General features: G+C 27.9%; 1 protein-coding gene across 4 annotated transcripts in view; it reads right to left on the minus strand.

Annotated features, from left to right (window-relative positions):
• Positions 1-10217: 10217 nt before the first annotated feature.
• The window catches only part of LOC107168153 (neuroendocrine convertase 1-like), a 45134-nt gene continuing 37797 nt past the window's right edge, over positions 10218-17554 (minus strand). For 2 of the 4 annotated variants that reach the window (XM_089227125.1, XM_089227128.1), the window contains exons 10-14: positions 14251-14351; positions 12761-12979; positions 11585-11745; positions 11372-11505; positions 10218-10597 (exon numbers count right to left, since the gene is read on the minus strand). In XM_089227125.1, coding sequence (XP_089083251.1) covers positions 10511-10597; positions 11372-11505; positions 11585-11745; positions 12761-12979; positions 14251-14351 — 702 coding nt within the window. In that variant the 3' untranslated portion in view covers positions 10218-10510. Of the gene's footprint in view, positions 10598-11334; positions 11506-11584; positions 11746-12760; positions 12980-14250; positions 14352-17554 lie in introns of all 4 variants that reach the window. The other 2 variants (XR_016191605.1, XM_089227126.1) reach the window with 2 other exon arrangements.

The raw sequence follows: 17554 nt of genomic DNA on the forward strand, positions 1-17554 counted from the left end.
TTCCAACCCAGAATCGTTTTTTTATACTATGATTTGTTACCTATATTGGATTTAAATTTAACACATTGATTACAAAGACCTGCTCAATAGCAAGACTATGTTTTTTTTTTTTTTTATATTATTTAGATAAAATCTGGCATTCTCGAGTCACTCGTGACGAGTGTATTTCTTACTATCAACGCTGTTCTTCAAGTGTTTATTTTATCTGGTACTTCGTATACTGTCAATATATTTTTCTCACGCACAATAAAATATTCTTTTAACATACAACTGTTTACGAACTTTTTTTCTCGCACTTCACTGATAAAAGTCATCATCTGTTACTTATAAAGTTAATATATATTGTTATTTTTTTGAATACAATAGTGTTTACCTCTATAACAGTTCCAATGCATTTCCTGCGTTTCTACATCATTTGTTAGCCTACGAAACAGGAAATCCTTTCGCACAAATGTACAACAACTGTCTTATGTAGATATAAGCTTTTTATCCATTTATTTTTTGAAATTGTTGACTCCATATTTTATGTCATTGTTAACTTTTTGTCGCAACTAATATAAAATGTTGATATTGTGAATTTTTTTTCTCAGTATCATAAGTTTTGATTTTTTTTCATTATTGCAATATAATATGTTATATTTAAATAGGTAGGTCATCTAATTGGATCTTCTTCTATAAGTGTAGCTAATTCGTCTAAATTAATATAATATTTCATAACATAAGACTTGCTGTAGTATTAACTTAAATTTAATATTATTAACATTATAACTACAATCAAATAGTGATATTTTTTGTTAAAATATTTGTCAGCATTTCAAATCTATTTTATTTGAATAAGGATATTCTAAATTCTTTTTCATACTTGAAATATGTTACTAACTCATGAATACAAACTGATGAACAGAACTATGTATGTATAACCATACCAAAAAATTATCTTTCAGGTTGAGACCAAAAGTCGGATAAATCTCAATATATTCACCAACGTGAATCAAAATCATTTCAATGTTTTCACTATAATTAATAATTATTACATTTTTTTCTTGTCGACGAAGCTGTAAAAGTGTTAAGATAATTGTTTGTAATTTCAAAATACATTAACATGTTTAGTATTTAAATTTCGAATTTAGTGACATAATGAAACGTGGTTCTGATAAACAATGGTACACCAAGACGTCTAAGGGCCCGTATTACAATAGTTGAACTCCGGTTAAACCACGGAATTCGGCCGGTAAAATGAGTGGTTCAAGCATAACCGAGGTTTAAACTATGATTGTAAAACGGATTCTTAGACGTCTAGGATGAGAACTCTACACACTTTTCTAACCCATTTTTTTTTTTTTATCAATGATTAAAACCATCTACCGGTCTGCAATACTTGTTGAACTGACATCTCTTTTCAAAGAATTCTCAAGATTTATTTATACAAATTAATATTATTAAAACGTAAACTATAAATATTATTCAAGTATATTATCTTGTAAAATAGTAGAACAATGATCTTAACCTAACCTAACCTACTTACTAGATAGGGGTAGGTATGTACCTACTATATCCTGGCTATAATACCCCCTGGCCACTTTCTGACCGAAGAGCGGTTCAGAATCAAGGAGCGCAAGTGCAAAATTACGACGGTAGCAGTCATCAAGAGGCAAGAGCTGGAGGTCATATTGCGCGAGTGGCAGGAACTGTGGAACCACAAACGAAGACGGCGTGGACGTGGAAGTTAATCCGGATATCCGGAGGTGGGTGAATCAGTCAAGGGTAGTAAATGTGTCATTCTACATGGCCCAAGCACTGTCGGGAGCACGTCAGGTAGGATAAAAAGTGTTGTTTTCTGTGGTCCGAAGCCCAACTTTTCTGGGTGGTTAGAGGTCCCCATTTTTGTATAAATTGAATTGTAAACAGATGTCAGTATTGTGTTGAACAATTTCCACCCGTTCCTGGTTTTTGAACAGGAGAAAAAAAGGTAAGGACAGGTATACAGGTAGTCATGCTATATCAATTTGAGCATTGTTACACATATAAAAAAATACATTATCACTTAGCTCATAAAACGGATTATTTTTTTTATCAGTACAATATTTATAAATTGTTTTAAATAATAGATACACGAATAACAAAACTGACAAACTAGGTGTGCTGGATAGTAGGTGCGGAGAGTATAAACGGGGATTTATTGATTCCACCGAAATTACCTGCTTAGGAAAAAGGTGTTTATATTGATTCCACCAGCTACTGTTTATAAAATCTACATATTGATTCCGCCGTCTACTGTTTATAATATCTACACATTGATTCCACCGAACACTGTTCATCCCCCCCCCCCCACCACAAATTGTATGTCTATTTCAAAATGTATAAATGTAACTAATTTTGATCAAATTTTATGAAATATTGAAATTCACATGTCTAAATTAAATAAAACTATAATAATTATATAATTCAAAATGAAAATGCATAATCTAACTAATATGTGAATATATTATAAAATATATAATCTAAATTTTATAGTTCAAAATAAAAATATATAAATGTTACTACTTTTGATCAAATTTGGTCACATGTCTAAATTGAATAAACTGATAGTAATAATTGTATGTAGGTATAAAATTAAAATGTATATAAGTAACTACTTTTGATAATATTTGGACACGTATTTTAAATAAGTGAACTTAGAAACTTTCTAATTAGACTATATGTTTTAAAATACATATAAAATGGTGAAGGGGGGATGAAAAGTGTCCGGCGTAATCGATGTGTAGATATTATAAACAGTAGCCGACGGAGTTGATATAAAATCGGCGGAATCGATATACGCCCGTATAAACAATCTAATTTTATTACATTAATTGACTGCCATTTAACACACGTTAGATTATATATTTCGTCAGCCATGCACTTTTGCATTATTTCAGCAGTTTAATAAAAGTGGCCGTAATATTATACTTTGCTATTTATCGATTCGGCTCTTGATGGCGCTTCGTATTTTCGTTCTTATTAGAGAATACGATTTAATTCAGGATGTTCTGTTATAATATTTGATACCTACCCGAAATGTACGTCGAAATGTCATCGTTTAGCCACAAGAATAATATTTTCGGTATAGTTAAGGTATACCTAGACATATTGCAGATACTTCTTGACAGCCAGAGTTCTGAGTTACAAAATATAATATACATTATATAGGTACCTAAAAAATATTACGTTCATTATAATTCAACAACCGAGAAATCGACACCATGAAATTAAGTTTATTTTATTCTATCCTTATATGAAATTCCAACACCTCTCAAGCACTGCCATGTTAATAGTGGAATGCACGTATTTTAATGATATAGAATTACTTTAATGAATTTCTGTTCATATCTTTTTCCGTTAATAACGTCGGTGATCGTCAAAACCACACACTTACCGTTCATAACCACACATTTTACATCGTTCAATACCGCACATATTTATTCTTATTGTTAAAAAAATAAATCTGAAAGGTCTATAGTACAAAACTGCACACATTTGATTGACAGTTAAAAATTAAATATATTTTAATGTTATTAAAAAAAAAAAAATGTATTAATTAACAATAATTTCGTTGTTTTAAAAAGTATATTAAATATATATAATTAAATTGAAATAAACTTACACCCTAATATTTTTAAATAATCAATCAAGTTAATTTTGTTGTTGATGAAACGATCATAATGGTACGTTTAAAATAGATTTTTCTTTCTCCATGCTTACTTTGCGTGTACGGTTCATGTTGTCATTTCGTATGAGTCGAAACTTAGCTTCAATAATTATCTGTTGTTGTTTTAACACATTTATCTGGAAAAAAACAAAAAAAAATTAATAATAACTATTTTATAGTTTTGTTTTATAGACTAAAATTTTGTCTTTGAATTTCTGGTTATTTTTATTATTATCACTCGTCTATTAGTGTTCATACTGTGCCTATTTATATGTAATATATTTTCTTTCTTTGTTAAAGGGATTTGACCCGTTGATTTTACACAAATAAATAAATAAATCATTAATAGTTAGTCAAATTTTTTAAATCGTCTTAGTATAGGTACGCTTTTGCAACATTCATTTTTCTGTTCAACTATAGGATTAAATTAAATTACGCTTTTAAAATATATGAAAATAATTACATAAAATATAAATGTTTGCAATAAATTATAAAATATTTGAATCCGTAAATAATCTTTTTCGATATGCACAAAGTGCATTATAATCTATTCGTTTTAATGCATAGATAATAGATACGAAGGGTCTTATATAGTTACCTGTGATTATTATATTTATTTATGTGATTGCATATGATGTTCTTGACAGTTGTTTATTGTTCACTACCTACCTGATAAACATGTCAAATATGTGTAGTATTGTGTAATGATATTAACCATAAATTAAGTTTAAAATGTTTTCAAAAAGCCTGACATTGAATTTAACATCCAAATAAGAAAACACAAAGAACTAGAAACAATAATGAAACATACACTGCACGTAAGATCGAGATATCATCAACTATATTTTGGATAAACAATTCTAAAGTTCATACTAAACTGTTTCAACGAAAATTCCACTCATCATTCCATCATCATCTAGATTTTTAATGAAACTATTAGCTCAGATTTTTGTCACTTTAATCTTATTTACCAACACAGAATCGTCAAAAAAAAAAAAAAAAAATGGCACTGCAGGTAGAGTATTCTGTTCCGAAACTGTAAAAAGGTTACAAACTACCTGCTGAGGCCATACTAGCTGAAGATACTCTTTACGGCAGAAAACTTTTTCATCGAAAAAGCAATTATACTGGCCGAATCCTTTTCTATAAGTAAAGCACTAATCATAAATGACTCCTTCAATGCCCTTGCATCTCTATCATCGACTAATCCGTCAAACGAAATCTCAACATATACTTATCGTTACGGTAAACTCTAATGATATTATTGAGTTTATGTGGATCCTTTCGGTAGTATAGGTTGTCGGAAAGTTAAGTTGACCAGTAGGCTAGTAAGCGAACCAAGCAATATAGTAGGCAATACTCCTTTCGTCCGAAAAGAACATTCTTCGTTTTGCGCAAGTAATGCTGTCGACCAAATATAATTAACCCGTTTCTTTTCACCTATTGTTTTGCGTTCAAAATGTTGGAGAGTGCTGTCTCAAAATGATATATGTTTAATATCATCTTATAAATAATAACGATATTAATTCGAGTAATAATAATAGGTATGGCATTTGCAGAAGTTTTTATTATAAACTCTGAATCAACTTTATAATTTTTACAATACCACTAGACATATAAACACGATGTACCTACCTAAGTAAACATTTCAAATGTAAATACCCAGGTATAGTATCTATACATTTTTAAAATCATATTCCCAAGGTATTATCAGTATAATGTAAAACAACTTGTATAATTTAAGCCCACGTAAGACTTTTAACCCACTTTATAGTTTATTCCTAATAAATAAAAATAAAAACACTAATATTTTATATATTATGGTTTACATCTTATGTAACTCGAATTTCTATCAGGCCGTCGCTGCGTTATTACTTCGTAAGCTAAAAATGAAAACATGTGAGAATTATAAAATGTGTTTTTCATTCGTAAAAATTGAATACTTATATGACTTATATATTATTTATTTTCTGACTAAACTTTCAGATAATCAATATCGGTTGGGTCTTGGGTATATATTTTATGAAATACTTGAAGCTTCTTTCAAAATATTATAAATTATTAACCCATAAAATAACGGTTTGAAATTTATTTATACGCCTGTATACAAATTAGATCTTAAATTAATTTAAATTAAATTAAACAATATAGAAAACTTCATTAATTTATTATTACATACCTACTTAAGTTAAATGTGAAACACAAACTGATAAACCTTTTGTTTCTGACCTACTTTATTCATGAAAAATAAGGTATATTTTTTATTTACTCAATTTAAAATTCTTAACTCGGAGAGAAAACATTGGGTTTTACAAAAATGTAAAGGTACCTACTTCTTTCGAGTTTAAAATTGTAATTCATGTAAACTCTTTTAAATGATATTCTAGCTCTCTAATCTTCTTATATTTATGATTTGAATTTTTACAATATCAGTTAAATATATGAAAATTGTATAGCTTAATTCAGATAATATAATATAGTTTTCTTTGTTTTCAAGACAAACTACACGTATGTTTTTCGATCGTTTGAAGAAAAAAAATGAAAATAATATGAGCATAATATAGACTAATTTATTGTAAACCATAACCAAATATCAATTTCACAAAACAATTTCATTTAAACAAAATCCATGCATAATATAGGTAGGTGTTTATATTTTTATTATTCGATGGTATCAATTATAATATAATTTTCCGTAAATCATAAAATTATACAAAACAATAGTGATAATAATAATAATTGAATACCACCTATTAAAATTTAAAATTATATTATACTTTATCATCTTAACAACAATGGAAACAAAATGCATTTTAATTAAACACTGATTCTTTGCGTACATAACATTATTTATAATTGACATAAAGAAGAAGGGGTCATATTATTTTCGTTTATCAATGATTAATACACTATTAATACCACAGAGAATTGAGGGATTTGAGGCTCAGAAAGGGCCTGCTCTAGGGAGGTTAGGTTATTCGGGAACTTACTCAGAAAACTCGAAATATATTTATTATTTTAAATTCATATTCTTACTGAATGAGATATAGTAGGATATTATGGAACATAAAATTCATGCCTAAGTTGACCATGGTAACTTTTTGCGCCGTTCGTCGTTCTTATACTCTTATTTAACCCTTCTGTCGACAATATTGGTGAAAAATGATTGGTTTCAATATAATTATCCGATATTTAATCAGAAAAATCATAATATTATTTTTCTTCTAGACAAGTAGCCATTATTTCAATAAACATCTCAGAAAATCATATGTGATGGTAAAGAAGGCAAACCAAAAAAAATTTTTTTGCCATAATTCAGATTTGGGGGGGGGGGGGGGTAGAAGTTTTCGCCTTTCACGATACATAGACTGTTTCATAGCATCAATATTATCTGCACTCTCTGAAGACATATTATACATAATTCTTACCTTATAATTTTTAAAGGTTTTTTGTTTAGATGTAATATTGCGATTTAAGTTTAACGGCACATCGAATTTCTTTTAATCCTGGGTTCATTTCATTTGTTTCATGGTGTTGTTCACTTTTATTCTGTTTTATGAATACATTTACCTTTGAATTTTTCGTCACCTTAACACTACATAACTTATTTATTGCGACGCCAAACTAAGTCCCCGGAATTTGTATTTTACGAAAAATTCAATATGAATATTTTTGGTAAATTATTGACTGCGCACCTTAATTATTTGTGTACACTTGTATCACGTCATCCATTTTACGATTTCGATGTTTAATTACTTTGTTAAATTACTATAAATGTACTTGAAGTCGAAAAGAGTCGCGATCACACTAAACGATGTCAACTCATTGGGTATTAATAATTAGAAAATAAAAACCAAAATCGTATCTTATTTGATGAAATAAGAAGCGTGTAGATATAGCAATCTGCGCATAATCCCGAAAGTTTTATTTTTATAGTATATTTAGTTATATTTTTTTTGGATCTTGATTAAATATGATTAACTGGTGTGTGGTACTAAACGACAATGTTATTTTAGATAAATGTATACGTTATTGATATATATATATATAAATATTAATATGTGGTATATTGAACGTTTTAATTTGGGGAAAATTTGCGAGATTAAGATATAAAAGTGTGCGGTTTTGAACGACGACGTGTTTTTAAAACTGTACGGTTATGAACAACGCCCATCGGACCAATGGGTATGTATGGCTAGTGATGATTATACTCAAATAGGTATGCGACAATGCCGACAATTATTAGTATGGTGCAATTACTTATAATATGACATTATGAAAATAAGTTATTGCAATGAGTATGTGCTATAGGTCAATGATTATCAGTAGTTAAGTACTGTTATACCTTTTACTCGAATTTATTACGTATAACTTTTGGTTTTTATTATTGATAATAATATGTATTATTATGACCAGTGTGGTAAATACCGGTTATTGTCTTCAGTTGGGTGAACTGCGTAAAACCCTCCGCTAGATGAATACTATAAAATACGTTTTAGTGTAAAACTTAAACTCACAGTACAGTGTATTTGATAAATTGGTTTGAAAAGTGTAATATCTTTTACCCCGAGGTATAAAAATCTTAATTGCTAGGTTATCTACTGACTAGATATTTACACACAAACACCACTCATAACCATTAATTTTTTGGATACCTATATCTCATCGACGAATCAACAAAAAATGAAAATTTGTAAAAAAAACGTGAAAATTCAATAAAAAATGATTGCAACGTGTAGACACCAACGCACAAAGTCTATAGTAAATCCTTCGTCTAATCCAGTCGTTTGTTTGGTGTCATAATAACTTTAAAAAATTCCCTTTCAATCTCGTTAATTGAACGGCTCGGTTTCAACTTAAACAGAACATTATAATATTATATTTATAATATCCTATCATCCATTAAGTATTGTATATTGTGGTGTATACACATGACTCATATAATAATATGCACTTATGCATATATTTGATATGCATACAGATATTCCGTTTGATATTATATTAGAAATATAAGTGGGTCGTACACAAAATATTTCCTGCCAATACAAATCGTATATTATAATGTATTTGCACTGATACAAGGGATTTAATTTGAAAGGGATACCTCCCGGCTACCGAAACTATGCATATATTTAGTTATACTTTGTTATATCATATATATATATATGTGTGTGTGTGTGTGTGTATTACGTAATGCGTGTGTACAGACTGTACAAATATACTCACCATACATTCATTAGCTCATTCGTGACTGCAACGGTTTTATTCAGATCCCATGATAATAGATAAAAATATATATTTATGTGTGTTTATATGAAATAATATACTTATTACTTATCCGTTTTCTTTACCTACGTAAGAATCGATGTGAATAATGTAATTGTAAAATAATATTTTGTATAGACTAAGCACGAACACAAAACGTTATTATCTTATTCCATTAGGAGCTTAAAATAATTGATATTCGATGTAAAAATAAATTCATAATTATTCAAATACTACTACCTATATGATATATTATAAAACCTATACATTATAATTCATAGGTAAATGCCACTCTGAATTATGGTCTTAATAATATTTAATCATATTAAGCAATATAATATATTACGATATAGCAATACAATATATTACCATATAATTAGCCATTTTTCTTGAGCGAAAACAGTATTAAAAAAAAATTTTGCATAAGATCTTCTTGATTATTATGATTGAAATAATTTTAAGAGCATTCACTAACGGGCCAAACTGGTTACTCAAGTCCCGTGTTTTTCGAACATCAGCATAACAGAACAGAAACTGTTCTGAACAGTCGTGTATAAAGGACCACGATGTTGAAACGACAAAAAACTAGCCATTTCAGAGCTAACGCGATCCGTCTGACCTTGGGTCACTATTGAATCTCGTTGTCTGGCCACATCAAAGAACGCTACTCTTTTAAACTGGAAACTTTACGTGGTCCTTCCACACAATATAGGTGAGATGCACAAATCGTATGTTAGAAAATTAGACTTCTCTTATTGTAAGATTGAGTCGGACACTATATCGCCAGTTTGAGGACCACCATCCGTGCCGGGGTAGGTTCACATTATCCACCAAACTTGTATATAATTCATATAATATATTCACACAAATCAATAAAATATGAAACGCGATTACAATAAATTAAACTACCGAGCTTATATTATTAGGTACACGAAGTGATCCACAGACACGTGGTGTGCAGTTTCAGCATATTATTATAAATTATAATAAATCATCATAATATTGTATACAAAATTACGTTATTTTAAACCGTTGTTTAATAATCTAGAGACCATAATATATTTTCAAAATGTTTATTATTGAATTAATGTTTTATTAAACGATATTATTTAATTTAAAGTTACTTTTGATAGCGGCGGCCTGTGAGAATAAAAGTTATTAAAATTGTTACAAAACTGCAATTTGGTGTGTTTAAATTCAAAATTAGGTACACTGTATATCATGGTTTAAACATATAGGTAACATAAAAATATAACCCAATAGATACGTTATTACAACAATTTATTTAATTTACGTATTATAGTACAAAAAAAACTCGAGGCATGATTGTTATACATTACAGATACAATGCGTTCTACATTATCTGAAATGCCTATCGTTCTTGAGGGCATAAATGAAAATACAATGTCTTATTATGTCCAGACAACTATTATAACACAAATGTATTAATTCGATTTTCTTTAAAATAATGTAAACTTGAATAATATTTTTACCAAATATAATATAATAATATAATATTCATAATTATTTGAAACTATTTAAAATTATCCAAATTTGTTAATTGTAAGGATTTTTTTTAGTTCCATGCATTATCAATCTAAGTTTTTCTACTGATCCAGTTAGTCCGGCAAATAAATTAGAAGTCTGAAAAATTAATATTTAGCCACGTATAAATTATATATATACACATAATATAACGCCTACATATATTACACAAATGCATAGTTTAAGTGCTTTTAAAATAAATTACTGGTTTAAGCCTGTTCTTAATATGTTTAAAAAAATGTACCTACGATAATTATTCAAACAATTAATTTTATTTTTTTGAGTACTGGAAATACTATTATTTCTTATTAGGTTTTTATTTTTTTTTTCATGTGATTGCTCTACCTAATAATTTTATTTTCTAATGAACCATGATTATTATGTCCAATTAAAATATAACTTATATTTTTAATATAGGGTTATGGAAATGAAATTTTTAAAATGAAATCTAAATCTGGCAATAGAAAATTTAATAAATCATCATGAAAAAAAACCATGACTTCAACTTGTTTAATTCGTAATTAAAACATTAGAATAAAGGAGTTAACAGTTTTGTAAGATATTATATTGAGTTAAAGTTGATTACAAAATTATGAAATCAAGAATTAAGAATGTGGGACAACATTTGTCTATTTTCAAAGTTATTTATTTTATCTCTGGTGTATTTCAAAATTAACTACAGTGATTATAACACAACAACCAATAATTTAAAAATAATTCCTTACAATATAAGTTTGTTTAAAATCTTTTTGAACACCATACTTTTAGTATTTGAAAATATATACTTTAGTGTTAGTGTTTCACTATTTTATTTTTTATTGATATTATTATATTACTCGTTAAGACTATATAACTGTCTTGAACCATAATTACTTCATCTTTGACAATAACCGTCCACTCCCCAGACGGGGTTTCACCCCAAAATTGTAAAGATTTTATTTTCCATTCAAAAAATCCATTGTTTGACTCATCTAAGGGTCGTGGCTCCATCATTTTACACGTGGTGTCTAAAAATATAACAATTCCATGAAACATCAATAGTCTTATAGAAATTAATTTGTGCAGGACGCAAGTATAGGTACTTACTTTTTGGTGATATTAGATCTATTTCGACCATACCACGTTTGGGGTACTGAATGGTCACACATAGTTGTACGTGCTCTAAATATCTTATGTATCCGTTGCAGCCATTCGTTAATACCGTGGACACAAATTTTGAGGCTCGACCAAAATGTTTACAATTTTCACTTAAGTTTTAATTATTCCAAAATTTAAAATAGTATAATATTTAGTAGAATGCTGTACTATACTCTAATTATTATAAACCTTAAATAATTATTTTATTTTATTTTTGCTGAAAATGTTATTTCACTAATACTAATAGGTAACATAAAATATAAGCTACGTGTGTATGATTTTTATTTAATGAATTGCATAATTTGAGATAACTTTCTAACTTTTACTACTTTTATAAGAAATATAAAAAATTACCATTTTGTTTGTACATATTTACATTTTAATAAAGTAAATATTGAGAATTTAATTTATTTACCCTAAAATATACTTCAATTAGCCAATTTATACATTTATTAAATTCAATATTAAAAAACTAATTAAAATATAATGTGGGCTACAAGAGTGACTTATTACGTTTATTAAAAAAACAGAAATTACAATATCTAACTCGGGTGCGTTGTAATATATATTTTCCCAAGTTTGCAACCAATATTAGGGATTCCCAAGAAGAGACATTCAAAGAGATTTGTAGCTGCACTAACTTAATGCATACCTAAACATCTACATAAATAAAATAACACTGTAGTAGGACGCTGTTTATCACTATACCAGCTATCTGAACATCAAAATAAGTAAATTTGCAAATATATTATATAATGAAAAAACTCCCAACGTTATTGGTGTTTATAATAGCTATTTTAAATATATGAATACATTTTTACCACCTATTTTAATCTTGTAATCCGTTAAATCAAAAAAAAAAAATCATTTTAATGATTTTGTTATCCACGTTAATAAAGAAATGAAATATTTCCATAATAAATGTTATAGATTATATTTAAATTACTATTCAAAATGTTGGTGGTGTCAAAGTTAAAAAGAAAATGAGATTCCTAATCAAACTTATAAGATATAAATGTACCATTTCCCTAGAACTATCCTACTGGTCTAGCTGTAAGTAATAGTATAGGTAATAAGTATTATGTAGGTACCTATTTTTGATTAAATAAATATTTTATGACTTACGGGATTCGGAAATTTGCAGCACAAATAATTTTCTTTGGTACAGTGCTCCAGCCAATAGCTTCTTTCACTAACTTATAGGCGTTTAATAATCCAAAACCAAACTGGGGATTAAAATCGAATCCTGCTGCGTTAGTGGACCAACCAGAATTTTTCAACAGAGGCGCAACTTCGCAGTTCCTTACCAATAAATGTTGCACGTCTCTCCAAGTCAAATTTCCACTATACTAGCCAACAATAGTAAAAAATCATTTGCAAAATATGTCACGCGTTTACAAATCTGGACTAATAAAATAATTTATTAGATGTCCGACTCAAGAGGTTAAGTGTTTTTTTTTTTTTTTAATTAGAAAGTCTGTTCGTATACATGATGATAATACGACACTTATGTCAATATATACATATACTTATGGATATACCAAAACATAATAATAATTATTATTGCAGTTTAATATTAACAATATTAATCAACTTCACCAAACCTACATCAATAATATATAGATAGTGAATGACAGAAATGTCTATGGTGATTAAAACACACACACACACACACACACACAAGTCTAATAATATAATTAAACCTATACCTAAGTTTTTCAGCAAAGTTAAAAATGTGTATTATTTTGTCTTTGAAGCATTTATCTCGTTGAATATTTAATTAAAAACTGAATTAAATTGTTCGCTTTTATTGTGAGTGAAAACTTTAAATCTAAATAATTTGTATTTGAACTATTTAAACTATTTAAAGGGACTTCCATTTAATTATTTTAAAATATGATCTTAAAATATATATCCTAGAAATACGTCCATCTCCATACATTATAATAACTTGCTTAATCGTACGCTACATTTATAATACAAAATATATTTTTTTTTCTTTATAGGTAAACATTAAAATACTTTTATTAGATACAGTAGGGTCTCGATAATCCGAACGAGATTGGGGAAAGGGTCGTTCGGATTAGCGATTTGTTCGGATTACCTATGGCTTAAAAAAAAAACATCAATTTTATTTTTATTTAAAATATGAAATTTTATTTTTATTTGTATTAATCGTGTAAAAACTCGTTATTTCAAAAGACATTGAATACATAAAAATATTAATATTAATTATGAACTTTACCATTTAAAATATTGATTTTTTTTTGTACATTGGTTCCCGTTATGAATTGGTAGCCTTGTCCCACATAATTGAAAAACTTTATTACCGGAAAATATTATTTATAAATACATACATAATATGTACATATTATGTAGTATGTACATATTATGGCGATAAGATAATTCTCAAGCCCGTTCGGATTACCGCGTCTTTCGGATTAGCCTGTGTTCGGATAATCGAGACCCTACTGTATGTGAATGCTTTCGACATGACTTATTTTGAATAAATAATATGGATCTGTCCAATAAATACTCACAGACTTATTATTTTCTTCTTAACCGTGATATTATTCAAAATCAATAAATTTAAATGTAAAAATAAAAACATTTACTTGGCTTCGAGAGCTAAAGCTATAACTCCTGCTGCTAACGGAGCTGCGGCTGATGTGCCAGTATGTGAAAGCGTGCATGTATTATTGATATCAGACGTAACCTGAAGGATATTAAACAAACAAAACAATTTTAGGTTACTACCTATCCATAATTCTTAAATTAACAAATGTATCGCGTATTGTGTATACATCATACTATAATTTTATATAAACATAGATTTTCTTAAAAATCACACAATACAATATTATAATGAATGCAGGTACTCGTATACAATGATATGGTAAATATTTTGCTTTAATCGTGACAATTTATCCGAATGAAAAATTATAGACAAAACATAATTATCAATCCAGCAGTGGCTGATAAACTATGCCAAATATTATATTATAATATAAATGTCAATATTAGTTTAATTCCATTAATTTTGATTGGAATAGTTACCTAGTTAAGTAAATTGTACATTCAATTACGTATGAATTTGCTGGCAATATAACTATAATGACTAGTTATGCTTATGCTTTACTTCAGCACAAGTTAGTGACTGCAGCAAACCATAGTGCCCCATTATAGCTCCTATAAAATATAAATTAAAATGTACCTACATAGTTATCGTATTTCAAAGCATTATCGGGAACTCATATAAAATCTTTGATCAACTTTAACTTTGTTTTATTTTTACTTTTTATATTTTTAAATAACATTTTTAACGAAGTTAGCGACTATTTAATAGAGGAATGATATATTGTCTATACCTAAAAGACCCTTTTCTCATCTGAATGACATCCTTTTAGGATTTCTCCCAATTCGATCAAGTTTCCCAGATTTTGCGTTAAACTAAAACCGTTCACTAATGCACATAATTAACTTCACTTAAGACCTTTGTCAATTAACAGACCGGCGTGTTAATAATTATTTTAATTACTTTACTTAGTCGCACAATGATCAGATTAATATTCTGACTAGCTCGAGTAAATAAATTTTTGTGTTCATTATTAACATGTTAGCATTCTTATGATAATGGTATATTGCTACGGAACAAATCAAATATATATCATATTATTCTTCTGTAATATTGTGGTGACTTTAACCGGTAGTATTCTAATTCGGTACAACATGCACATCGGAACATTTAAGTTATAATATGCTTAATCGACTCCGTAATTTTCCCAATGAATATCCCACTGTGATCAGTAGTGGACGATGGATAGGAAAAATAAGGATATGTGCTTTCACCGACGTCAGACGACGGTAGCACATAACTGGTACATTGAAATATATTTTGTAACAGATTGAGCAGTTTTTCTTAACGTGTGCTGTTCCTAGAAGGTATTTTGGTTTTTTAGGGAGGCGGTGAACTCTCAAATTTGAAATCATGGAAAAAATAAAAAACACCAGTTTCAAGTGACACGTATAATTTTATTATAGTATTATACAATTTTTTTTTATACAGAAAAGTTTAAATTAGAGCCGATAAAACATTTATATTTTATTAAACATTAAAAGTTTTTATTTTAATTTAAAAAACTGATACATAAAGGTATGATATTTTTTGTTGAAAGGGAGAACGTACTTGTCATTTATCTCATTAAAGCGGCGCTGAATCAAAAAAAGGTAAAAACTACTGGATTAGAGTATTAAGTCGTTCTCGCCATGTACACTACATAATGACTATGTAAAAATAATCAGTGAGCTTTCTGATATAATATATGAATACGAATAACTACTTAACTGTTAGTGAACTTTCTCATTATTTTATGATAAATCTAGTGTCTATAAAACGCTTCAGCTACTTATTATTATTAAAATATTGAAATTTTTTTAATAGATTTCATTCGTTAAAATGTTACACGCATAATCGTTTTTTAACGCATTGATAAGCTATTTTTTTTTACTAAAAGTTATAATGTGCATATAAAATATCCGTTCGAAGCATCTATCCCATTTATAACGTTCATTACAATACATAGTCGTTCTTTTTGGGTTTTTTTTTTATTATTGTTAAAGAAACCATGTTTCGATTAATGTTAGTTTAAAACAAATTATTAATGTGGGAGGTTAATAGTACCCGAGCTTAATGATTTGACTTATCTACTGCAAAAAGTGAGCAAAAAACAACCAACGTCAATTTTCTCCAACTTTCTCATTATTCACGGTCTATTATATTTAACCGCATCAACCTCAAGTATATCATATTATCTCTACAATATAAATTGTAGATATTAAATATATACGAGTATAAATGTATAAAGTATATGCTTAAACATTTTTTCTTTTATTTACGAATAATGAATTAAAATCGTCACATTCACTAAAATACAACTTATATGATATTATGATATTATAAAATGAATAACATATGCATACAATTATGTTGTACATAAAAATATGCGATATAGCGTAAGATTCCGATTTTTCAATCGCTTTAATAAAAATAATTATGGCTTTATTTTTATGTACCTATATAATTGTAATATGGATCCGGTCACATTCATAAATTAAATGATAAAAGAGCATAGCTTCATTTAGCCCCATATATTATATAAGCCTATTACCATGGAGCTTTCGTCCTTAAAACATAAGATAAGTATTATTTGAAAATTTCAAAAAGCAGATTTTAAATAACTGCATTATTAAAGAAAAAAAGTGGTAAGTCGTAGGTTACAAGTGGGTTACTGTAATGGATAGAATTAAACTTGAATCCAATGATATTGCGTCATTGTATACGAAAAACGATTCTGAGCGGAGACGGTTTATCTGTCTAGGATATATTATAGATTATTAAAAATTTTCAAATCTTAGATTTAAAAAGAAAAACTTTTATGAATTTCTATCTAAGATAATTTGAATATTGCCGTAATTTTAACGTATTTAGTTAAAATTTGAACTTTAAATGCTTATAAAAAAAAATCATGGCTATGTGGTTTTAATATTTTTCAGCTGATATTGTTACAATGTGTTAGAAGCCTTGTATTAAATTTTCAAGCTTTTCTACCCGACAAATACATTTTTATTAATATTAATTTTAAAAAAAACTAATAATTATCGAAAATTGCATATGCCTATAAATAGTTCAACTTGAGTCGAAATTTTTTGAAAATTGCATGGTCGATATAATATACTTATGTATATAAACATTCGGTCATTTGTAAAGTTACATCAAAAACCAAAATCGATTTTGTCGAAAATTTATTGTGCGTAAAAATTCCCGTTTTTTCCTTAAATTTTAGTTTGTTTATCCCAATTATTTAGAAAAACATTGAGAATTTTTTACTGTTGACCCCCCAAAGTACCAACTAGACTCAT

This window comes from Diuraphis noxia, unplaced genomic scaffold (assembly GCF_037042655.1).
Source record: "Diuraphis noxia isolate RWA-SAM2 unplaced genomic scaffold, SU_Dnox_SAM2 contig0004, whole genome shotgun sequence".
In the NCBI taxonomy this organism is placed as follows: Eukaryota; Metazoa; Arthropoda; class Insecta; order Hemiptera; family Aphididae; genus Diuraphis; species Diuraphis noxia.